The 26,668-nt window shown below is 42.3% G+C and overlaps 1 protein-coding gene across 1 annotated transcript in view; it reads right to left on the bottom strand.

Moving 5' to 3' along the window:
* Positions 1 to 24,508, bottom strand: part of CIT (citron rho-interacting serine/threonine kinase) — a 180,501-nt gene extending 155,993 nt beyond the window's left edge. Inside the window, exons 1-5 of the mRNA XM_089894498.1 lie at positions 24,408 to 24,508; positions 23,277 to 23,379; positions 18,016 to 18,157; positions 8,897 to 9,072; positions 3,610 to 3,711 (exon numbers count right to left, since the gene is read on the bottom strand). Of these exons, the coding sequence (XP_089750624.1) occupies positions 3,610 to 3,711; positions 8,897 to 9,072; positions 18,016 to 18,157; positions 23,277 to 23,372 (516 nt within the window). The 5' untranslated portion in view covers positions 23,373 to 23,379; positions 24,408 to 24,508. The remainder of the gene's footprint in view (positions 1 to 3,609; positions 3,712 to 8,896; positions 9,073 to 18,015; positions 18,158 to 23,276; positions 23,380 to 24,407) is intronic.
* Between the last annotated feature and the right edge of the window lie 2,160 nt (positions 24,509 to 26,668).

Here is a 26,668-nt window from a genome sequence, read left to right as displayed (position 1 = left end):
GTCTGTTTCTGTTTTGTAAATAAGTTCATTTGTACCATTTTTTTAGATTCCACAAATAAGTGATATCATATGGCATTTGTCTTTCTCTGTCTGACTTACTGCACTTAGTGTGATAATCTCTAGGTCCACCCATGTTGCTGCAAATGGAATTATTTCATTCTTTTTTATGGCTGAGTAACATTCCATTGTACATATGTACTGCATCTTCTTTATCCATACCTCTGTCAGTGGACATTTAGGTTGCTTCCATGTCCTGGTTATTGTAAATAGTACTGCTATGTCATTGATTTTAAATGTATCTTTGGGGACTTCACTAGTGGTGCAGTGGTTAAGAATCCACCTGCCAATGCAGGGGACACGGGTTCTATCCCTAGTCCAGGAAGATCCCACATACCGCGGAGCAACTAAGCCCATACGCCACAACTACTGAGCCTACACCCTAGAGCCCACGAGCCACAACTACTGAGCCTGTGCGCCACAACTACTGAGCCCACGTGCTGTAACTACTGAAGCCCGCGTGCCTAGAGCCTGTGCTCCGCAACAAAAGAAGCCTCCGCAATGAGAAGCCCACGCACCACAACAAAGAGCAGCCCCCGCTCACCGCAACTAGAGAAAGCCCACATGCAGCGACAAAGACCCAATGCAGCCAAAAATAAAAATAACATCAATCATATTAAAAATAAAGAACGAAAGAATATATCTTCAATTAAACAACAGTTGCATTACAAATTAATGTTTAACTGCCAGGGGAGTTTACTACGATTTGTATGTTTCCCCAAACCTCAAAGGTGTAACGATCTAGAGGCACAGTGGAATTTCAGTACGTTATAACACAAATACAGACGTATAGTGCCCTTATCTTGCCACAGGCAGAATGTGTCTCCAGATTCAGAAATGTTCAGATTTTAGGACGGCACAATGTTGCGTATGCTTTGTATTATGCAACACCCTCAGGTAGGGCCTGGGATATCACCCTGTAATCAAACATACTCATAACTTGCAGCAAAATGGATGAACAGTCACTCTAAAGGGAATGAATAAGAGTTCGGGTCAGGTTTTGCTACAAAGCTCAAGTCAGGTCTTGCTGCCAAATAAGTAATAAAATAACTTGAGGTTTTCCAGAGTACGGGGTATTTCAGAATTGCAGACAAGAGACGGTGGATCTATCATCATACCTTAATTCCTATGCTAAGTTTGGATTTTTCATATGAAAACGGTACCCTTAGCAAGCATTTTATTCCAAAGTACTGGAAAAGAGAATGCAGGCAAGGAAATAATTACAAGACCCCACTGGTAATACCCAGTTGAGCTACTTAAGAAGGGTATAAAAACCTCCTTGCAGCCAGGTATCAATGTGCTGAGGCAACCAGAATGCAAGAAAACACTCGTTTTGAGAACAGTCCCATTTCCCAAGATGGTGGGTAGAAAAACTGAGAAGACCATCCTAAGCTAAGGATGCCAATGCCAGTGTCAAGAGCCAGAGGGAAGCCCCACAGCCCAAAGACCCAAAACAGGAAGCCCCCTGCAGATGGGAGCCTGTCCTAGCAGAGGAACGGCAGATATTTCCAATCTACAAGGTATTCCAGAAAAGTTACATGCAAGCAGAAGTCCACAGCAGTCAAATCCACAATTAAGAAAAAGAAAAGAGACGGTTCTTACCACTGTGACAAGGCCAATTGGTATGGACAAAAAGGGTGACACTGAAGAGTTTAAACTTCTCAAAATGCCCAAATATCACCCTCCCAGAGATATGCTTTGGAAACTGTTGAGCAGTGGGGGAAAAAAACCCAACTATAATCAACATGAAAACAACTACGAGTGTTGCTCCTAGGGCCCCGCTGACCATCCTCACTGGCCACCCCAGAGACAAGCAGAGGGTGGTTTCCCTGCAGGAACTGAGCAGGAGCTTGCCGCTTGGGACTGGACCACTAGCCCTCACATTCATCTGAGTTCCTTTACGCAGGACACTCAGAATCTGCCATCACCTCTACCAAAACTGACCATGATGGTGTGAAAGTCCCAAAGCATCTCAACAGTGCTACTTTAATGAAGAAGAAGCTGCATGAGATTGGACATCAAAAAGGTTGAGCTTTTCGACTCAGAGGAAGAGTACGATAAGATTTCAGAGCAGAGCAATCTGTGGAGTCTCAACTTCTGCCAAAAATCAGAGCCCTTCCTAGCTCCAGGATGGCCTGTGTGCTGTGTGGCCTCAAAAACTAACATTATGCTCACACGCTGGTGTGCTATATCATTTGCAGGGCTCCAGTTAAAATGTCCAAAACAACAACAACAAACAAACAAAGAGCCTGCTGTGTCAAGGTAACTGCTTTTCTGAAGGCTAACGAATAAATCTGTTAATATGCCCAAATACAAGGCACTCCGCAAGACACAGAGAGCACAAGACAAATATCATGTATGCAACAAATGTCCTAGAACACCAGTGAGCCTAGAAACACACCAAGGTCATTAGTAAAGGAAAGGGTTCCAAGCCCCATGTGTCAAGGAAGAAAAGCTTCCAAGACAATATTCAAGGAAAGGAAGTTTCGGGACACAGAGACCACAGGTGTGCTGTTGATTCTGAAGGAGCACTTGGTCAGCGCAAGGCCGGTCTCCCAGTGCATCTGTGTGAGAATGTCCTTGCTCAGAAGGCTGGGTAGGGCCAGGGACCAAGGCAAATAAACTGTTTATTCCAGGTCAGAAATAAAGGTGTAAAGTCCCCCCAAAATGCCCAGTGGAGGTTCAAGACAAATAGGAATCCGTCTCTCTCTTACCCTTTTCTCTGACATGAGCTTTACAGAAGTTTATCTCCATTCAACGTAATAGGATAGTCTTGTTTTAAGGGCTGAATCAAGAACAAAAATTGTTTTTAGGATACCTTTTTAATTTTAGGAATCTAAACCCCCAAGAACCTAAACAAGGCCCCAAAATGAATTTTAGCATTCTGTAAGCTATGCTACAGGCACATCAGGAAAAACCATGGCATTGCTCGAAAGAATGAGGCAGATCTGCATGTAGTGACATGGAAAGATGTCAGGGACAAATCGTTCAACGCAAAAAGCAAGCTGAAGAGCAAAGTAGACAGTAATATACCATTTTTGTAAAACAAACTATATACGTGTGTTACACGCACAGACATAGAAATATTTTTCCGCAAGGCGTGGTTAAGGGCCAGAAAGAACATACATAACCATTAACATTTGTTTCCTTGGGGAAAGAGATTAGAAAGAAAGGTAGAGCATGTTCCCTTCTATTTCATAAATTTCTGCAGCATTTGCATTTTCTTATAATACCTATGCATTATCTCAATTTTTTTAATTTAAAGCAAGATTCTGTTAAAGGAAACAGCAGACTATTTCCAAATAAATGACTTCTCCTTATTGCTCTGTGAGCCACAGCTACAATATCTAGCAATAAATGAAGCTCTTTCTAAATGGGTTAGTTCTTCATATTTAAGACAAGAAGAACAGGAAGACACCTGAAAGTCAGGAAAGCATGAGAAAGAATGAGAGGTGTTGTGGGCCACGTGGGCAAGAACCACATTGAATTCCACAGCTGTACTATCTGATTATTGCAACACCAGACTAATTCTAGAGAGATGGAAAGACTCACCAGATAAAGATTATTTTTGTCCTGAAAGGCATACTGTAACCGGGGGATCCAAGGGCTTGTGCTCTGAGATAATATGTTCTGTTCTTCCTCAAAATATGAAACCTAGGGGGAAAAGAAACTGTTTAGACAATTATAAAGAACTAAGTGTGATGGGGAAAATGCCCTTTGCTTAAACTGATAATTCTAGTTTTGTTTTGTTTTAAAAAAGCCATCACTTAGCCCAACATTCCACAAATCTCATCCTTCTGCCTACTTTGCTCACCATTTTTGCCAGATGCATATGTGTCCAATTATTTACTTAACGTCTTTCTTTAAAGTCAACTCACTACTTCTAAATCTAAATCTCTTTCTCTTTACCTTCCCTTCCTGAGCAATTCAGTCCTAAAGCCATCAGATGGAGAAAAACCACCAGGTAAGCATCCATGACAGGTGGCAAGGAGAGCCATGGTGGCCCAGAACAGGGTGACTGGTCCAAGCAAGGTGAGGAAGGTCATCACATGTAGGGATGGCCTAGAGCAGGGCATCTGAACCTACCAAGGGGAGGCGGAAGCAGCAAACACAGTAGATTGGATGGACACAGGTGCATAAAATAAGTGAAAAATATTAAGGGTGATATCAGAGAAGAGAGTTACAAACATGGAAAGTGTGAAAATTACAATGAACCTCGTGAAGCTGGACTGGACTTGGAAGTGTCGATGTGAACACATGGTTTTCAACATATAGAGATAGATACAGAAATAAACAGAGATGTAAATGTGTGTCTGTGTGTGTGAAGGTAGGTATACTGCATACATGTACATGTATTCCCTGGCTTTGTCCACTGAAAGGTGTCTGGGAGCAATGACATCCCAATAGCAATCAGAACACCTAGTGCCCAGATCGTGGCCTCTAAATACCATTTTCCACTTAAAAACAAAAACAAAACAAAACAAAAAGAGGTCCTTGGAGAAATGACTGATTGCAGGTCTGGGGCAGGTAAAGTAAAAGTGTAAGAGCCTGAACATCTTGCTGTATCAGAAAGCAACACAGAACTCAAAGATGGGGAATATGTCAAAAGGACACAAAAGCCAACCTGAGGGGATTCTTTTTTTTTTTAATTTAATTTTATTTATTATACAGCAGGTTATTAGTTATCTATTTTATACATATTCGTGTACACATGTCAATCCCAATCTCCCAATGCATCCCACCCCACCCCCACTTTCCCCCTGTGGTGTCCATACATTTGTTCTCTATATCTGTGTCTCTATTTCTGCCTTGCTAACCAGTTCATCTGTACCATTTTTCTAGATTCCACATATATGTGCTAATATACGATATTTGTTTGTCTCTTTCTGACTTACTTCACTCTGTATGACAGTCTCTAGGTCCATCCAAGTCTCTACAAATGACCCAATTTTGTTCCTTTTTATGGCTGAGTAATACTCCATTGTATATATGTACCACATATTCTTTATCCATTAGTCTGTCGATGGGCATTTAGGTTGCTTCCATGACCTGGCTATTGTAAATAGTGCTGCAATGAACATTGGGGTGCATGTGTCTTTTTGAATTACAGTTTTCTCTGGGTATACGCCCAGAAGTGGGATTGCTGGATCATATGGTAATTCTATTTTTAGTTTTTTAAGGAACCTCCATACTGTTCTCCGTGGTGGCTGTCTAAATTTACATTCCCACCAACAGTGCAAGAGGGTTCCCTTTTCTCTCATTGGCCAACTTGGGGACAATCTGAGTATAAAAATATATTATGACAGGAATGGATTGTAACTCACTGACAGGAAAATGCAAGTCCATACAGATATAAATAAATTCATGGATTGAAAGTTTTATGAGAAATAGGTATTTCCATAGTTTGAAAGTATCTCCTTCCAAAATATACGTATGTAATTACAAAGGGGAAAGGAGTTAACTCCACAGTGGATAAGTGCGGCAGATACCAAAGTGACATCCTCAGGAATGTGACAAACTGAAATTGAGACTCACCTGTTGGGATGCAATGAGAGGAACAGAGCATTCTGTCTGTGATAATCCTGCCTGAACCTGAATCTCAGCATGAGCAACATCAGACAAATCTAAATTTTACAAAATAACTGGCCTACAATCTTCAGAGTCGCCAAGGTCATGAGAGTCCGGGAGAAATGAAGGGACTGTTCCAGACTGAAAAGACTAGAGGGACAGGACAACTAAATGCCACGTGGGATCCTGAAGTGAATCCTTTTGTTCTAAAAGACCATGGAACAAACTGGTGAACCCTGAGTGGGGCCTGAGGATTAGATGGTGGTAATTTTATCATGGTTGATTTCCTGATTTTGATGGTTGTGTTGTCATTCATGGGAAAACGTCCTTATTATAGGAAATGTACTCTGAAGTACCTGGAGATAATGGGGCATCGGGTTGGTGAGTGATTTTCAAATGGTTCAGGAAAAGGAAGTTGTTGATACTATATGTGATAGTTTTGTGTGTCAACTTGGCTAGGCTCTAGCACCCAGTCATTCAAGCCAACACTAATCTAGGTGTTGCCGTGAGGCTGTTGTGTAGGCGGTGGTTAATTTAGTAAAGGAGGTTATCCTTGATAATTTGGGTGTGCCTCATCCAATCAGTTGAAAGGTCTTAAGAACAAAACTGAGGCTTCCCTGAGAAAGAAGAAATTCTGCCTCAAGACTGCATCACCAGCTTCTGCCTGAGAGCTTCCAGCCTCTTGACCTGCCCTACAGATTTCAGCCTTCCTAGCGCCCACAGTCAGGTAAGTCATACACATATGCGTATGTATGTATAGTCAATGTGTACACGTATGTATAGTCAATGTGTACATGTATGTATAGTCAATGTGTATAGATAGCATTATCATATATATATACTATAGAACCTTGACTGACACACTATACTTGTGACTTTTCTGTAAATTTGTGACTGTTTCCAAGTAATTTAATTTTAAATACACCTTCTTCCATTTCGTTCTAAGAGTAACATCTGTGAAAGTGCCAGGTTTGGATATGCCAGTTAATATTAAACCATTAAATGTTTTAAAATAGTTCTGTCCGTGTGTGTACTGCCCAAAATCATCATGCACACCACCAGTTTAACCTCTAACACATCTGGGAAACACCAACCCAACCCCCGAAATCTACCGTGTGGGATTTGCTGATCCTTCTGTTTTCCTGGCACATAAAAAGTGTTCAGTGAAGGCTGGCTGAACAGAAGGGTCTACAACTTCACTTGCTTATCATTGACACCTCGTCTGACCCCTGAAGCTTCTATTAAAACAAATGGTCTCTGGGGACCTCTTCCAGTTTTCATGGAGCTCTGGGCGGGGTTGCTGGCTTCTCCTAGGTGACAGGTCTTGTTCACAGGATGCTACCTCTTCTCACCTCCTCTCTGGCACTTCCTTCCCCCAACTCCCTGTGCTGACTTCTCTTCTCACACCCTTCAATTCCAAAGCCTCACCATGGCTCAGGTAAGGAATGGGTGGGTGGGGTTAATTAGCTCCCGAGTGTGTGCGATTTTTAAATCTCCCAGCCCACGCCTCGCAAGGGGTCATCTCAAGTCATTCACCTGGAGGAACGCACACCTATGTGAGTGTCTCTATCACTTGCCTGCAGTATCGTAGACGCTGAATTTGCTTCCTTTGATATGCACCATTTCCCACCTGAAATATAAGCAGCACAAGCCTACATCTAAGGCCTCTTCCAAGGACCTAGGAACACACCAGACACGACTGGTGCTCAGCAGGTGTGGCCTGATGACAGGTGGTTGTTAGGTGCTGGGTGGCTGAGTGGGCATCTTCCACGCCTCTCTTCCGAATGATTTGCCATGTCCTGTCATTTGTCCTTTCTGTGAAGTTGCCCACATTTCATTCCTGAACGCACGCCACAGCTTTCCTGGATGCTGACAAGCAGCTTCCTGCCCTCCGCTGAGTCTCTGACTGGAGACCACACAAAGTCACTTAGGTACTCAGACCCAGATCCCAGCCGCCTTCCTCCAAAAACCTACGTGATCCCCAAAGATCTCACAAATTAAACTGTGACTCCAAAAAGCAGTCCTTGGGGAGGGTGAGTTACTATTTAATGGGTAGAGTTTCTATCTGGGATGATGAAAAAGTTCTGCAGAAGGACAGCGGTGATGGTGGCACACTGTGAATGTACTTAATGCCACTGAACTGTACACTTAAAAATGGCTAAAATGGTAAATTTTATGTTGCATGTATTTTATCACAGTAACCAAAAAAGGGTTCTTGAGGTTTCCCACCAATCACTCCCTCCCAACTCCAATATCCTTATTTCTCCCCATCTCCCAGTCTATTCGTTCTAAACCACTTAAACAACAAAAACAAACAAACACATCTGCGTAGCGTTCTAATACTCACACCTCCAGAACGGCACACACGCCACACTTCTACCTGGTACATTCTCGTCACTTCTCTCTGTCCAGAGCCCATGCTCCCTCTCAGCACTGTGAACCTTCCCTAACTGTCTCTGGCTCACCCACACCTCTCCTCATTCTATTGTTCATGAATTTGCTAACTGCTCCCTCTTCTGTGATGCTTTAGCTCCTAAGTGCCTGCTTTACGGATCTGTGCTTTACCTCCACTTTCCAAGGTTGTTCTAAAACCCTGAAATTAACAGCCATGGAGCTTCGATTCCTTTTGCAGGCTTCCCACGGAGCTGGGTCCATTATCAGACACATGATGTGCACCTGAACATGGGTAACTAATAAATTGCTGTCTGAACACCAAGGCTGATGGCCACCTCTCTAGAAACGAGGCAAATGAATCAATACTGTCTGGAGGCAGTAGCCTTGTTTAAAAGAGAGAAAAACACCACAACAGGAAAGATAACTTCTCACCTGCTCTCCAACCAGCAACTCCCTAGCCACAGAACAATTTAATTTCTTCAGAGGCCTGTTTTAAAATCAAATACACATGCCCACAACACAAATATATAAGATGCGTACGAAAGCAAAGGCTATCTGACTCACCCCATAATATGCACATCTCTGAATCCCCAAGGGATGGTCATGAAAGATCATCTCCAATTCATTAGTGAAAAGGCCAAGTTGGTTCTGAATAATATGCAACTATAAAAGCAACTCAGGGGAGCTTGTCAGTCTTCAAAATTAGTCAATGTCAGTTCAAGAGTGTTCAGACCTTCCTGGCTGTGCCACCGTAGTTAACTAGAGAGGCAGAGGAAAACTGGCTCCATCCCAGATGTCAATTCAGCAGATTCTCATCTCTGCAATGAACATGCTGGTACAGAAAGGGGGAAAATGCTGTGATGTTAAACGCTCCTACCTGCTCCTGGGCCAACAAAGCCTTCTTCTTCATGACTTTCATGGCATAGATGTCCCCGGTCGCTTTCTCTCTGACCACCTGCACTTCGGCAAAGTTACCGCAACCTACCACACTTCTCCATTCAAAGTCCTTTGCTGAAGGCTGGAGCTCCTGCAACTCAGCTACGATGTCAGAATCTGCAAAAGACGGAAGAGTGACTCCTGATCCATAACGTGCTTCAAATACGCACATCTTTATGAAAGCGAAAAGAAAGGAAGAAAGAAGAAAGTGTTGCGATGTCTTCCCTAGCTGTCAGAAGACACTTAGTCACTTTCTCGTCGTCGTGAATAATTATAAAATCAGCATAAAAGTGTTTTCTTATGCTAAGTTAAAATTAAGGGCTCCAGAAATTCCAAAGCACAGTTTCCATGGCAGCTATGATTTGAATCCTGTAGACGTAGAAAATAGGGGAAGGAGAACGGAAAACATGCTTTTCTTCCTTCTCTCTGGAGGCTGCAGGGCAGTGTGTGATCAAAAGTTCTTACCAGCATTTAGATCAGTTTATAATGGGATGTAAGCAATGTGATCCCCATGTCAGTCGACTTTGGAGTTGACTTCCAGATCATTCCATTCTGACTACACGTGTCCTGCTCAGTTTTATCCCACTAGCCCAAGTCTTATCTCCCTTGGATCGTGTCAGTAAATACCTTCCTGGCCTTAATATGCAGCAGCGCTACCAAAGGGAAAAAAAAAGCCTGACCCCAAGGAACCAAATAGAACCCTGACCTTGGTCCTGCAGAGCTGACATATCACACACCTGGATGGGTTTGCAACTATCTTTTTTCTTGGCATATAGTCTATTCCTTCTCCGAGTGCAATCTCTCAGCTGGCGTCTTCATCTGCCCTGACTGCTTTAACAAAACACCACAGACCCATGGGCAAAGCGGCTTAAACAACAGGCATGTATTTCTCAAAGTCCTGGTGGCTGGGAAGGCCAGCAGACTGAGATCCTGGAGAGAACCCGCTTCCTGACTGATGGACGGCCACCTTCTCCCTGTGTCCTCATGTGGCAGAAAGAAAAGGAGCCCTCGTCCCTCTTCTTCCAGGGACACTAATTCCATCATGGGGGACCACCTTTATGAATTCATCTAAACCTAATTATCTCCCAAAGCCTTCACATGTTGGGGGATAGAGCCTTAACATATGAATTTGGGGGATTGGAGGAGGGGGCGGAACAGTGAGAGATTCTCAGTGTTTAAAGTGTGGACTAAACGGGTGGCAGATTTGGAATCTAACATATATTTATTTAACAGCACTAAGTTGGGGCATTGCTGGATTTGCAACAACTCTAATGGTCTAAAGAATAGAGTGGAACTTAATTATTAGAGAAATGCAAGTCAAAACTACAATAAGGTATCACCTCCACCAGTCACAACTGCCATCATTAAAAAGTCTACAAATAATAACTGTTAGAGATGGTGTGGACAAAAGGGAACCCTCTTGCACTGTTGGTGGGAATGTAAATTGGTGCAGCCGCTATGGAGAACAGTATGGAGGTTCCTCAGAAAAACTAAAAATAGAACTACCATATGACCCAGCAATCCCACTCCTGGGCATATACCCAGACAAAATAATTCGAAAGGATACATGCACCCTTATGTTCATAGCAGCACTATTTACAATAGCCAAGACACGGAAGCAACCTAAATGTCCATCAACAGATGAATGGATAAAGAAGATGTGGTTTATATATATACAATGGAATATTACTCAGCCATAAGAAAGAATGAACTAATAAGAACCTGCGGTATAGCACAGGGAACTCTACTCAATACTATGTAATGGCCTATATGGGAAAAGAGTCTAAAAAAAAAAAAGTATATATATATATGTGTGTGTATGTATAACTGATCCACTTTGCTGTGTACCTGAAACAACACTGTAAATCAACTATACTCCAATAAAAAAATTTTTAAAAAGAAGAATGAAATAATACCATTTGCAGCAACATAGATGGACCTAGAGATTATCATATTAAGTGAAGTAAGTCAGAAAGAGAAAGACAGATACCATATGATATCACTTATATGTGGAATCTAAAATACGATACAAATGAACATATCGACAAAACAGAAACAGACTCAAAGACATAGAGAACAGACCTGTGGTTGCCAAGGGGGAGGAGGGGTGGGGGGGATGGACTGGGAGTTTAGGATTAGCAGATGCAAACTATTATATACAGGATGGATAAGCAGCAAGGTCCTACTGTATAGCCCAGGGAACTATATTCAATATCCTGTGATAAATCATAATAGAAAAGAATATGAAAAAGAATGTCTATATATGTATAACTGAATCAGTTTGCTGTACAGCAGAAATTAACAACATTGTAAATCAACTATACTTCAATAAAATATTAAAAAAAAAAGAATAGAGCGGAACAGTTATGACTGACCAAATCCTTCAATCCTGCCTGATATAGGGAAGCTGCCTCATATAGAGGGTTACACTCCTAAGCAAGACAAGAGAAACATGTAATCAAAATTATCCTGAAGAATCCCTCAGAAAGGTGCCATGGTGAAGACCAAGGGACTCTTGAAATCCCACGGGTACCCTGGAGTGATCCTCATTTCTGTGGGTGGGCACCAGATAAAGCTGGGAGCCACACTCTAGAGTTACAATCACTCAGAGAGTTGTTCACACAGCAAAAGGGACAGAATCCAACAAAGGGAAAAGCCACTTCATAACCACAGTCACTTTTCAACATATTAATGAATTAGCCGATGCAATTTTAATTGTTGTTACCCACTCCCTTTCTTTGTTGCGTGGGTGGAGTTGAATTAACTTAGCTCAAAGGCTCATACGATGAACATCACTGCAGTAACCACATCTGTTACTTCAACAGTCATCCTAAAAACACCTTCTTTTGGCCCCTTGAGTAATCAGGCAAGAGGGGTGGGTGGATCCGCATGAATTCATCGTGACCGTTGGAAAACAAAAAAATAAAGAAAGAGCACTTTCAGGGAGAATTCCATGCAGAAGCAAAACTGAAAGCTGCACGATATTTTCCTTTTGCCCTGACATCACTGTGCCAAGCCCAGCCTTTCTGCCCTGCCCTCTTCCAAGTTTCTTTCAGATCTAGTACTTGAGTTTTGAATTATTAATTCCCCAAATATGCTGGCTTCAACCTGATTTCATCACTGCTCGCACACAAGGCCAGGCTCTCCTGATTCTGTTAGGCCTTGGGCCCCCGTGTTGCTTACAGCATTGTCCAACTTAATAACTCTGGGTCTGTCACTGGCAACCACCAGGCATCTCAATCACCCAGGGAGACAAAACCGCTTGCAGGCAACACCATCACGATGCTCTCAGAATTCTGAGAAACCATTCCACATCGCAATGCTGTTATCCAAAGGCTTTTGGGTTTTTATTTTCCAGTTTAAAAAATCTCGTTACAAGTTGGACTTAAATTATATATCAATTACGGATTGCTCACTGGACAATTAAAGAACATATCAGAAGTCAGTTTTCACCAGTGGACTTTCACCTGCATTGGTTTCCATCTAAATGTCCAGAAGGTCATCTCTGCTTTCGTCACTCTCCACTGTCAGCTGCTGGGTCCCCCACTTCTTAACCTCAGAACCACAGGAAGCTGTGTCCGTCATGGGGTTCATTTTGTACACGACAGATTTCATTGTGGTCCGCCCTCCAAATGTGTAAGTTGACCAAAGACACCAAGTGGCTTACTGGTTTTGGTGCCGAGGGTAGGCGCCATTGCCCAAACTTCCTCTGGGGCTTCCTGGCCTCGGCCGTGTCCTGCCAACTCCTCCCCTGTCCAACAGGGTCAGGCTTGTGGATTATTAAGGTGAACAGATGAGATGCTAAACTCATGTCTATGACTGTGGAAAAAATAACCCTTCACAACTTCTCTCCCTACCAGCAACTTCTGTGACTTCAAAACCACAGCAACCCTTCATCCCTGCCCACTCTGAGCCCAGTGCAGACCGAACATTGAGGGGAGGTAAAGACCCAAAGCATGGAATGAAAATGCAGTCAAAGAAGGACCTTGTCAGATATATATTTGGACCCAGGAGGCAAAAGCTACCACAGATGAGTGTACATCTTCCTTTTTAGAAACTCAGTATTGCAGCACTTCAATCTCTAGGAATTCATCCTTCACAGAAATGCTCCAAAGACATACATATCAAGATACTTACGATAAGCGCTGTTTGTTACAGGAAAAAAATCAGAAACAACCTAGAGGTCCGTTAGTAGGAAAGGGGAAACAGCCTAAGAGTCCACCCACATAAAAGAATCTCACACCAGTCAGAATGGCCATCATCAAAAAATCTAGAAACAATAAATGCTGGAGAGGGTGTGGAGAAAAGGGAACACTCTTGCACTGCTGGTGGGAATGTGAATTGGTTCAGCCACTATGGAGAACAGTATGGAGGTTCCTTAAAAAACTACAAATAGAATTACCATATGACCCAGCAATACCACTACTGGGCATATACCCTGAGAAAACCAAAATTCAAAAAGAGTCATGTACCAAAATGTTCACTGCAGCTCTATTTACAATAGCCCGGAGATGGAAACAACCTAAGTGCCCACCATCGGATGAATGGATAAAGAAGATGTGGCACGTATATACAATGGAATATTACTCAGCCTTAAAAAGAAACGAAATTGAGCTATTTGTAATGAGATGGATAGACCTAGAGTCTGTCATACAGAGTGAAGTAAGTCAGAAAGAAAAAGACAAATACCGTATGCTAACACATATATATGGAATTTAAGGGAAAAAAATGTCATGAAGAACCTAGGGGTAAGACAGGAATAAAGACGCAGACCTACTGGAGAACGGACTTGAGGATATGGGGAGGGGGAAGGGTGAGCTTTGACAGGGCGAGAGAGAGTCATGGACATATACACACTAACAAATGTAGTAAGGTAGACAGCTAGTGGGAAGCAGCCGCATGGCACAGGGATATTAGCTCGGTGCTTTGTGACAGCCTGGAGGGGTGGGATAGGGAGAGTGGGAGGGAGGGAGACGCAAGAGGGAAGACATATGGGAACATATGTATATGCATAACTGATTCACTTCGTTATAAAGCAGAAACTAACACACCATTGTAAAGCAATTATACCCCAATAAAGATGTTAAAAAAAAAAAAAAAGAATATTAGGCACATGTTTAAAAGAATTCAGTAGCTCGACCTCCACTAGAGTCTATGTTCTTCAAGAACAAGGATTTCTTCTGTTTTGATCGCTACTGTAAACCCAGCAGCCAAAACAGAAGCTGACACATAGCGAGTGCTCCGTAAATACCTGTCGAGTAAATATTTTGCTAGGTGAGCAAACCTAGTGGCAAAAGCATTACAAACATACGAGCCATTTTGCATAAAATTAAAACACAGTAATGTTAGAACATGCAATGGAAAAGGGTTCATTGCTCAAGCTAGTGGATTGGTATGTGGGGGCTCACGACACTCGTCTCTTCACCTTTAGGTATGTTTGAACATTTCATAATAAATACTTTATAAGGACAAAAGAAAAACTGCAGTATTACGCACCAAATCGTTAACAGTGGTTATCTTAGGAAAGATTTTGAGGGATTTTCTCCCACTCTGACCTTTTATATTTAACTTTGTATTTTTAAAATATTTTTATTGAAATATAGTTAATTTACAATGTTGTGTTAGTTTCAGGTGTACAGCAGTGACTAGCTATATATATTTTTTAGATTCTTTTCTATTATACGTTATTACAAGATATTGAATATAGTTCCCTGTGCTATACAGTAGGTCCTTGTTAGTTACCTATTTTATATATAGCAGTGTGTATATGTTAATCTCAAACTCCTAATTTATCCCTCCCCTCTCCTTTGGTAACCATAGATTTGTTTTCTATGTCTGTAAGCCTATTTCTGCTTTGTAAATAAGTTCATTTGTATCATTTTTTTTAGATTCCACATATACATGATATCATATGATATTTGTCTTTCTCTGTCATACTTCACTTAGTATGATAATCTCTAGGTCCATCCACGTTGCTGCAAATAATTACTTTGTAACATGTTTGCAATCGGGGGGGAAAAAAAACTTCTTAAAGTTACATTTTGCCCAAAGTACTAAGGTTGTGAACATACGCTTGCCTGCAGCGAACCTAGTTAAGAGAGGGTAGAATTTCAGCTACTGTCAGATCACCAAGAACAGCCCAACTTTAACCATTATCAACACTTTGTCTGCATGTTTTAATATCACGCTTGATATTTTTTACATAAAATATGTGATCTACTACTTAAGATTTTGCTACTTATTCTGTTCATCAGCAACAGTCAGTCAACCAATATTTATTAAAACCTTCTGTGAACCAGACACTGTTTTAGGCACTGGGGCTAGAATGACAATTAAGAAACAAAAAGCCTTTCCCTGGTTCCCAGATGCCAGCTCCCTGCCCTCTCTTGGCCCAAGCTAGGGGCACTGCTTCAGGGCTGTATTATTCTGTCTCACTTCCTCCAACAGTCCCTGAAGAAAATCTCCATCTCTATTGCAAGACTCTAAAAACTTATGCAGTAAGAGCTGTTGGACCCTTCTTCCCATGGAGAAATGAAGCTTACATTCCAAAACAGAAAATCAAAGGGGAGAAAAAAAAGCATACTAATGCAATCACCCTTTTCCAGTCATAGTCTCTCAACCATACTCTCCAGGAAGCCTCTTTAAAAATATGAAACATCTCCCTGGAAGAGGATTCTACTAGAAAAATCTATGTTTCACTAAGTCTAGTCCCCTGATTACTGAATGAGTCTAGAAGATCCACTGCTTTAAAGGAACCGGAGGGCAATCTCAAGACTAAAGAAGGTGCATGTAGATAGCTCAGTAAATTAGTCTGTCACATAATTCCCCTTCCCCTTCCCCTCCCACTCCCTATTTGAGAATTTAAATATTCCACAAAATAAGGTGGGAGCTTATTCAAACAAACACAGAATCATGAACAAATACGCCAAGTCCATTTTCAAGTTAAAGGTACACAATATATTAAAACGTTGAGGTTTATGGTTATCATTATTGGGTAACATTTATTGATTGTTTCCACGTGCCAGGCAACATGATAAGCCTGGACTGTGCACTAACTCATTCAATCCCTATTGATGAGATAATGTGTTTTCCCCTATTTTGCAGATGAGGGCACTGAGAACAGACAGGGTACCGACGGTCACTTAGTAATACATTGGTTTAATCCACTCAAAACTTCCAGGTCCTTTGGGCAATGTATATCCCCCTTCCCATGAGGTCCTGGTGACCACAGTGCCCTGGACCCCTGGGCACCTAGATGAGGCCAATCACAGTACTTCACGCCCTGGCCCAGTGACTGGTCAAGGGGTGGGCAAGTGACCCAAAGCAGAGCCAATGAGAATCTTCCCTGGGATTGCATGAACATAGACAGTGGAAGATACACGTAGTTCCCCGGCACATGGAATCTGTGGGGCCCTATGCCTCACTGCAAACAGTGGAATGCAGCCAAAGAGATTCTACGTCCCTTCCAGGCCTGAGCCCAAAAAAGGCCTGGCAGCTTCCACCTTTGTGCTTTTGGAAACCCTGAGTTGCCATGGAGGAGGTCTAGACATCTCTGCTAGAGTGTAGACCAGGGGTCAGCAACTTTTTCTTAAAGGGCCAGACAGTAAATATTTTAGGCTTTGTAGGCCATATGGTCACGCCTACTCAAATGCCTCGTGATGTGACAGCAGCCCTAGGGAACAGGCGTGGCTGTATTCCAGCAGAACTTTGTTTACAAAGCAGGCATCTCAGGCTGTAGTTGGCCAGCCCTTCATGGAGAGACCACACAGAAGAGCCATATGGAGAGGAAGAGGCCCTGAGATTTCACGGCGAGAGAGAAAGGCCCACTAGTCCCAGAGTTCTGGGTGGTGGGGGGGCTTCCCCGTGCATTGTAGGATGTTTAGCAGCATCTCCGGGCTCCACTCATTAGCTGCCATGAGCCCCCTCTCCGCCAGCTGTGACAACCAAAACTGTCTCCAGATACTGCCAAATGTCCCTGGGAGGCAAAATCACCGCTGGTCAAAAAACACTGGGGTCACGTGAAAAAATACGAAACTGGGGAACCAGCAGTCAACTTCCCCACCACGTGGAAGTCAAGGAGAGTCGAGAACAGGGTGCATTCGTGGACTTCCCTGGTGGTCCAGTGGCTAAGACTCCACGCTCCCAAATGTAGGGGGCCCGAGTTCGACCCCTGGTCAGGGAACTATATCCCACATGCCGCAACTAAGACCCAGTGCAGCCAAATAAATAAATAAATACTTGAAAATAAATAAATAAAACACAACAACAAGGTGCGGGCAGGGCCTATTCATGACTTTCACAGTCCCTAGGCACTTCTGCCTTCGTCAGTCCCTTGCTCCATAAAAAATATATTTTATATAAATATATATGTATTTTATGACTGCACTGGTATAAAGATGAATATAATCCAGAATCATTAAACATTATTAGCATACCCATATTTTCTTATGATTTTAAAATAAATTAAGTTAAACTAATTACGATAAATTCAATTTATTAAAATTAAATACGGTGGGCGCTAAGCACTGTGCTTGTAATGCTTAATCAGCTTTGAGTGAGTGTAAAGATGAAGTCAGAGGACATTATTTAAGTCCTTGCAACCAGCCATGCCTAAAATTTGACCCATCCCTGGACTATCGGTTTCATGAGCCAAAAAAAATTCACTTTTTGGGATAAACAACAAAGGCCAACTGCACAGCACATGGAACTATATTCAATATTCTGTGATAAACCATAATGAAAAACAATATATATAACTGAATCACTTTGCTGTACAGCAGAAATCAACACAATGTTGTACATCAACTATACTTCAATAAAATAAAAAAAATTTTTTAATTCACTTTTTGGCCTAAGCTAGTTTGAGTTGAGTTTCTGTCACTTGCAACCAAGACTTATCCAGTCTCCCAGAGACAGAAGGTGGAAGCTGACCTTGAAGGTGAGTCCATCTAAAGCAGACTTCCCACCCACTCCCACCGACCACAAACACATCCCGCCTCTGGCATCCTTCTAGTTCTCTCTAAGCAGGACAGTTTTCAAGAAAAAGTTGCCCACACTTACACTTCTGGACAAAGTTGCTCACGTGCTTAATCTTCATCAGAGCAGGCTGACTGCATTCTTTAAAGAGAACAAAGAGGGCATCTAATATCCCTTCTCGGGAAAGAGGAGACATCTGCTGTTGAGTCATGAAGGGTGGTTTCCCCTAAAAACAGCAAACAGCAGATGGAGACACTGTCAATAATGAAAAGCTTTGATCAATAACATCCACGCAGAGTAAATTGCAAGCCACCAACTCGACTAACTGCTCACGACACACACTAACAACATAATTCGGTGGCCTCGTTCTTTAAAGCAACATCCATTGACAGTCATTAAGTTATCACTCGGACATTCCATCACCGTGGGCTTCTTCCTCCAGCACCTCGGGAGAAAAACTTCACCAGCATGCCAAGAGTAAGAAAAGGTCCTTCTTTCTTAATGGTCTGAGGCTCGTGGGGACATTTACTCTGAACCCTGCTGGTCCTGTCACATCTCCATGTCTCTGCACTAGGACACAAATGATTGCCTCTTCCTCCCTGTGTTCCCAGAGGTTTGCTGACATAACTTTGGTTTAATTCACTTGAACAATCTAGGGTCGTGTAAATGGAGTGACTGCACTAAAGCTGAATTTATTCACGATCTCGAGCAACAGCTGCAAACTGGCAAACTGCATCTAGCCCACAGACATGTTTTGTTTGGCCTGTGGTATTTAAAATAATTTGAGTTATCTGCCAATATTGAAAAATCAGGAGATTTCACACCAAAAAAGAAAAAAAGAGGAGGGGAGGATTTCCGGCTTCTCATGAGACCCTGGCAGATCTGGCAACAATGCCCCACATTCCTGCCTGGGGATGCTGAGTTGCAGCTGAGGAGCGCTGCCCCTCTGGGTAGCGGATGTGGTCTGCATTTCACTGCAGACCTGACTCGCAGCTCTTCCATCTGGCTCACTTGACTCCTTTACACTGCCTGGCCCCCAAAGACATGAGTTTGCACCCCTGGTCTAGAGCAATGAAACCCATGTGCCAAGCTGTGGACTGTGTGCAGGTCTCTCTGCAAAGCCGGCCACCAACAGTTCCTCTAACTCTGAAGGCACTTGCCACTGCACCCACCAAGAGTCGGAATCTATTTCCTCTCCCCGTGAATCTGTGCCATCGCCATGACTCACGTCAACCAACAGAACATGACATAAGGGATCATATGCCAGTTCAAGGTGGAACCCTTAAGAAGTCTGGCAGCTTCTACTTTTGCTTTTTTGGGGAAGCCATCCACCAAGTCAAGAAGCTTGGGCTAGACCACGGGTCAGCCAAATCTGGCCCACTGCGTGTTTTTATAAATAAAGCTTTATTGGAACACAGTCATACCTATTAATTTACACATCGTCTATGGCTGCTTCTGTGCTACAATGACAGAGTTGACTAGTTGCAGCAGAGACCGTAAGGCCCATGACACCTAAAATACTTATTATCCACAGAAAAAAATTACAAGCCCCAGGTTAGACTGACTGAATAATGAAAGACCTTTGGAGAAGAGAGGTCAATAGAACCCTGAGGCTCCCCAGCCAGCAGCTGGCACCCAAATGTTCCAGTCCCAGCCAAGCTCCCAACTCAATACAGCCCCATGAGTGACCCCAGCAGAAGAACCACCTAGTTGAATGCAGCCAACCCACAGAATCATAAGACAAAATAAATCACTGTTGTTTTAAACTTTGTGAGTGGTTTGTTACACAGCACTGGATAACAGAAACAGATTGGCTACATCTGAATCACTTGGAGAACTGGAGCACTTAAAAAAAAAAAAAAAAACAGATTCTCAGGTTCCACCCCAACCTACTGAATTCCAATTTCCCAGTTTGTAGCTTAGAATATGTTTAGTAACAAGTCCTCCCTAGAGAGTCAGGCCTCAGCCAGGTTTGTGAAGCACTGGGTCACAAAAGGTCACCCTTCTGTCACTTTAGAGTTCTGCCACTAACTGGGAAACTAAGATTCTTTGTTTCTTCTGTTCCTTAATGAGTTTAAGCAGCTGTTCCCAAATACAGTACTGAGTCTTAACAAAGTTTTCAAGTCTGCCATGAAATAAGAAAAGATGAACACCACATGATGACTCTTTTATAAAGCTACACGTATTCAAATTGTAAAATGGTCCTTTATTCTGCAACGATGTCCTTCCTCTCATGGTATTTCTTAAAATGTCCTTTCTTTATGAAATAAAGAAGATAATATGATTTTCTTTTTTCTGTGTTTTTTTTACATTCCTTACTTGGCAAAATAGAAAGTTGGCAAACCTAGGTCAGCCCAGCAAATTTGTAAAATTTTGCTGGCTCGAAAATTTTAAAGTCTGCCAACCACTGACCTAGAGCTTGTGGGGAAGTTCTGTTAAGTAGAAACTGAGACCCTGTCTAAAGTACTTACCTAAATGGAAAACAAAACCACTACTCTCTATCCAAACCTCATTAAAAGGGCGCTGAGATAGGGATAGAGTAGGATAATTAAATAGTTTAGAAATCCCACTAGGGGATTAAGGACAGAGAGGGAATTTTAAGGGAGTCTGGGAGACTGTTATAAGCTAATGACCACTCAAGAAAAGAATCCAGTAACCTAGCAACAATCTATACTACCTTGAAGGAAGACCAGGTGCATCCAAGTACCAAGTACACTAAAGCCACAAGTCCTGATAGCTAAAACACGAGACAATAGTTATGGGCTCTGAATCTTTTTACACGAAGTCAGGAAGTTAATGGTCCTTGAAGAGGAGCATTTCTGCATGTAGCCAAGACAGAAATATAGGTAAAAGGAGAAAGAAACTAGGTGAAAGGGGACATTATATTGAAACCTGAGATGAATTACCATATTTTAGTATATGTTACCACTCTCCTGCTAATATACATGATTTAAGTAGCACCATGACAGTCCCGGTTAGACCATAAAGGGTCAAAGGAAGAACTAATGATATAAGCCTTGATGTCTGCCCAAAAATGAGAAAAAAGGTGGTCTTCCCCTCTCCCCACCTTTTCTTTGACTATAAAAACGTAGCCCCTCTTTGCTCTCAGGGCTGCATTCCCTTGTTGGCTGTTTGTATCTCTCACAAGCATCCTATGCTAAGAAACTCACTCTTTGCCTTTTCTGTGCTGAGACAAGAGAACCTGAGCTTCAGTAAGTCCTGACACCAGGTGAGTGGTTTCAATTAAAGGACAGTGGGTTCAAGTCCCCTCCTAAGTCAGGGATCGTGGGTTCAAGTCCAATCTCAGTTTTGGCTGTGTTCAAGTCCCATCCAAGAAGGAATGCAGTTTCAGCTGGAAGGGGGAAAAACAGTATCCTTACCTGTTTATATTAAGGCGAATGTTAGGGTTACGCTACACTTGCAAATAACAGCTTTCCAGGGAGCGGGGTGGAAATCATTAGTTTAAAAAAAAGATGAATTAGGGGTTTATCCACAATCCTTGCTGTTAAAATGACATTTAAGTACAAGACACACTTAATAAACTCTGACATACTCTGGCGGTATTGCCCAGCAGTTACATACCCACAGACCAAAAACTGGGCGTGGCTTTGCCATTTACAAGCTGTGTGATTCTGGGCAAGTCTGTCTCCCTCCACATCTGCACATGGTAAGCCCTTAATAAATTCTGTCATAAGTTGAAAGTTTGGGAGTAAAACGATAAAGGGGTTAAAAAGGGGTAGCACTCAGTCAGCTGAGGTTAAAAATAGACTATTCATTAGTGAAAAATGGCTCATGACTTAAATGGTGATGGGGATGCTCCCACCTACACTTTCAATCTGTCCCCATTCTGACCTGTTTGAACATTCCCCAATACCAATATCTTGGGAAAAATGTCCTCAAGATCGTATGAGTGTTGAAACTAATATAACATTGTAAAATACTATTACATTTAAACCAGTATAGTTGGTTTAAATGTAATAGTATTACTATTAAATACTATTAAATTGAATAGTATTACTATTAACTTACTACTAAATAGTATTACTATTTATCATCATACAGGTATCATGCAAAAATGCCTTCTTAAATATAACTACTGCTATGTGAACATAAATTTATTATTACTGGGCTTCCCTGGTGGCACAGTGGTTAGGAATCCACCTGCCAATGCAGGGGACACGGATTTAAGCCCTGGTCCAGGAAGATCCCACATGCCGTGGAGCAGCTAAGCCTGTGCACCACAACTACTGAGCCTGAGCTCTAGAGCCCATGAGCCACAACTACTGAGTCCGCGCGCCTAGAGCCCGTGCTCCGCAACAAGAGAAGCCAATGTAGTGAGAAGCCCGCACACCGCCACGAAGAGTAGCCCCCGCTCTACACAACTAAAGAAAAGCCCACGCGCAGCAATGAAGACCCAACACAGCCAAAAATTAAATAAATTTTTTTTAAAAAGCCTATGAGAGCATGTATTAATTGGAAAGAAAAAGATCAGGAAAGACTGCTAAAAAAAAATTTATTATTACTGTCACTAATACTATTTCTACACTTATTATTAATAGTTACCATTTATAAAAGGCTTACCAAGAGCTGGGCAAGAAACTAAGTACTTTACATGGATTATCTCATTTAATCCTCACAACTCTGTAAATTAGGTGTTATAACCTCTATTATAAAGAACGGAAAATGGATTCAGAGAAGGCAACTGACTCGCCCAAGGTAACACAGCTAACAAGTACTGGGGCCTGGGTTCAAACCTAAATCTTCACCACTATCTGTATTGTCCCTTTGACTTACAAATATGTAAGTCAAACAAGGATTTCTACATCAACGGTGTTCCACCTACATCAGAAACAAAAGAATTAGAAATATACATGGAAAAAAAATCTGACATTAAGTTTTAATCCTTTGGGGTGATGGAAATGTTCTGTATCTTGAGAGGAAAGAGGGTTTCACAGGTGTGGTATTTATCAAAACTGTTTTTTTTTTAATCTAAACCATAAACATCCCTTGAATGAAAAAGATTTCTGTATTTCTATAGGATTACAAGTATAGAAATTTCAGTCAAAAGAGTGTCTTTGTTCAATTACTTTTCTTTAATAAAAGGACAAACTTTAGTACTGAAGTCATAAAAAAGTCATAAAAAAAGTCACACTGAACTTCCAGGGCAAGTTCAGCCACCCACTCCTGTCTGAACAACAGCTCCTTTCCAAAACTATCAGCGCATATGAAACACCAAAGGGGATTTTCTCCTGGATTAGCCTCAGTCCTATAACAAAAGCAAAGGTAACAAAGAGGTTCCAAGGAAACACACAGAGGTGAGCAAAGTTGGCAAGCCAGTCTCTTACCTGGAAGAAAAGATTCAACCTGGAGGCCCGGCTGGCAATGGATTCCGCAGCACAAGCGTCCGGCAGATTCCGTGCTCCATACTTGAACTTCAACATCTCCCCACTGGTGATGAAGGGAGATGGGTTAATTGTGTTCTGCAGATTTGAGCAGGAAGGGCTTGAGAGATCCCGAGCTCCCTCAGGATATCAGGAAAGGGAGGTGAAAATCAGCCACCACTGGGTCTTGGGATGCTCAGTCTGATGACGGAGATTAAAAGTCAGATTTTTATTCAGTGTAACAGGAGTAACACTTATCTGACATACTCTCTTAAAAGTCTGTTTATCTGCCCTCCTTAGAATGTAAGCTCCACCAGGGCAGGGACTTTTATCTTCATATAGTGGGGAAACATATAGCCCGGCACATAAATACTAATAGCTACTGAATAAATTACTGAAAATAAACAAATTACATAATACAGGTATGTTGAAAGGTTTCAAGCGCCATGGGGTTCAAAAAAAAAAAAAAAGAAAAAGAGCAAGATGGGGGAATTGGGGCATGGCAGTGTGTGTGTAACAGTGGCGTCAGAGTAACGTCACTGAGAAGGTGACATCTGAACCAAAACCTGAAGGGCGTTAAAGCAGCAAGCCTTGCTGATAACTGGGGAAAGAAAAGTATCCCGGGCAGAGGGCACAGCCAGAGTTAAGGTTCTGACGTAGGACCTAGGCTTCTCTAACAATAGCTGGGCTGGAACAGGGTGAAAGAGGCAGGAAGTAAGAGTGATGGATGGGTACGAAGAGTATGAAGACACTAAAACAAATTAAGGTCACACAGATTCTAAGGCGCTACCAGCCCCCACTAGTAATGCTGACAGGAGGCAGGGCAGAATAAACACAGGACCCCACCAAGCTTCAGAAAGGAACAATTCCTCTGGCCGCAGCATCGCCTAGCCGACCCTTCGGCTCTGGTGGAAGTGGGCCAGTGCACCACCAGCCTAGGAAGACCCTCCCGACCCCCGGAAGCCCTAGGGGTGGAACCGCCGCCCTCCCGGCTCCGAGAGGCAAAGCCGGGATTGGTGTGGGTGGAGGAGGCCCTTCCCCAGGTCTTGCAGAATGGGGTGGAGGGGAAATTGGGCGTAGGGGAACCACACTCACGCTCAGCCGACCCCGCCAGTCAGCGCTCCGCTCCGCCCCGGGCGTCCCGCCGCAGCATTTGAACCCGGAGAACGGCGCGGGCGGGGCCCAGATACGTCTGGACCAATCAGCGTTCCCGCTCCTATGATGGACAGTTATACCTCAACCAGGCCCTGCCCAAGTTCTTAAAGGGACAGAGGAAGTGAAAGAGATAGCCAATCAAATTGTTTCTTCCTTTGACTCATGGCCAATGGGAAACGGGGAGGGCAAACCCGGCAGGGCAGGTCTTGGAAGTTTGAAATTGGCGGTTAAGCACAAGGATGCAATTTTGACTGCGCGCCTATTTGTGTCTGGGATCTCTGGGGATCTCTGGGATCCCGGGGCCGTGTCCCCTGCTCGCTCCCAGGCCACCTGCGAGGAGGAAGACAGCTAGGCCACTCTGCCTGGTAGTCTTGTTCCTCAATCCTGCCTAAGGTCGAAGTACTTGTTACTTTGGTAAACCAGCTGGTTCTCTGCTATAGGGTACAGCTGAGGCAGCAAATGTTGAGTTTGAAATTCCATCTGCCTCGATGACTGATTGTCCTGCAACAAATAGGTGAAGGTATTGAGACTGTCTGATAGGACATTTTAAAATAAAGACAAGAACTTAGTCAATTCACTAAAGAGGAAATCCAAAAGGCCAACAAATATACGAAAGTATACTCAACGTCATTCTTAATCAGGAAATGAGAAAACTAAAACCACAATGAGATACAATAACATGCACCCAGATTGGGGCAGGGGATGGGGGAGGAGGTCTGACAGTGTTTGCAAAGATATGGAGCTACAGGCATTCATACATAGCTGATGGGAGTATAAATCAGTACAGTCTCTTTGAAAAAGAGTTTGCCACTATTTGCTAAAGTTGATGATATGTACATTCTATGACTCACTCCTGGGTATATACCTTAGAGAAACTCCTTATTGTGTACACCAGAAGATATGTACAAGAATGTACAAATAGTACCGTACAACATCATGGCAAAAAACAAAGAAAAACTGGAAGCAACCCAAATATCCATCAGCAATAGAAAGGATAATTTTTTATATTGCAGTGTTTTCATACAGTAATTTTTTATATTGCAGTGTTTTCATACAGCAATGAAAAGGAACAAATTGCAGCTGAACACAATGACATAATGACTTTCAAAACAACGCTGAGTGAAGGAAGCAAAACAATAAAGTATGTCTTTTTATTGGAGTAGAGTTGATTTACAATGTTGTGTTAGTTTCAGGTGTAAAGCAAAGTGATTCAGATACACATATATGTGTGTATACATATATATACACACACATATATATATTCTTTTTCAGATTCTTTTCCCTTTTAGGTTATTAAGGTATGTTTTCATTCATATAAATTTCAAAAGCGAGAAAACAAAATAAAATTTAGAGAAGGATGTACATACAGGTGATAAAACCATAAAGAAAGCAAAAGTCCAGAGAGTGGTTACCTAGGGTTAGGATGGTGACCTTTCAGGAGTCATGTTGCTACTATGATCTAGTTCTCAGCCTAGCTAGTAGTAATATGGATTTTTGTTTCACAATTTGTAAATTGTGTGTATAGATGTTCTATTTATGTATATTTCTAAAATTTGAAAGGGAGGCAGTCCTTTCTGTACATTTCCAATCCCTACACTAGATAGAACTGGAAACGTGTTATCACATGCAGGCACACACACGCATGCACACATCAGTATAAAACCAAAGCTACAGACTTGCTTAATACACTTTTTTTCCCCCCAAACATAATCCTGGGATAATAATGGTAGCTACTATTTAGCAAACCCCTTTCCCCCTTTTTTTAATCAAGCACATCTCATTTAATCTTTACTATAACCCTGAGAGGGAGGAACTATAATCCACATTTTACAGATGGGGAAGCTGAGGCTGAGAGATATGGAGTGACTAATCGTCAGTTGTTCAGCTCTAGGTGGTGAAGCTGGATTTGGAACTTCTGGACTGTCTGACTCCAAATCCTTTCCTCTATACAAAACCTGCTTCTCAGCAGATGTTAGAAATCCTCCCAGCCTCTGCTTTTGTCATGTTGCAAGGGCTGACCCAGTCCAGAAAAATATATGAAAATAACAAATACTTCTAATGACATGAGAGGGTTAACCAAAGTTTGGGGATGGCAAGGTGAAGAGAGAGGCAAAGTAGGTCACAGACGCTGTTGACTTGATATAAAAAAATCTCAGAAAGGTGAGAATGTGGATCTAGTCAATGCCTCTGCTGATTTTTCT

This window comes from Delphinapterus leucas, chromosome 14 (genome assembly GCF_059928025.1).
Source record: "Delphinapterus leucas isolate spDelLeu-1000000601 "Yukka" chromosome 14, BTC_Dleu_Yukka2, whole genome shotgun sequence".
Classification (NCBI taxonomy): Eukaryota; Metazoa; Chordata; class Mammalia; order Artiodactyla; family Monodontidae; genus Delphinapterus; species Delphinapterus leucas.
This window is presented reverse-complemented; position numbering and strand designations above follow the sequence as displayed.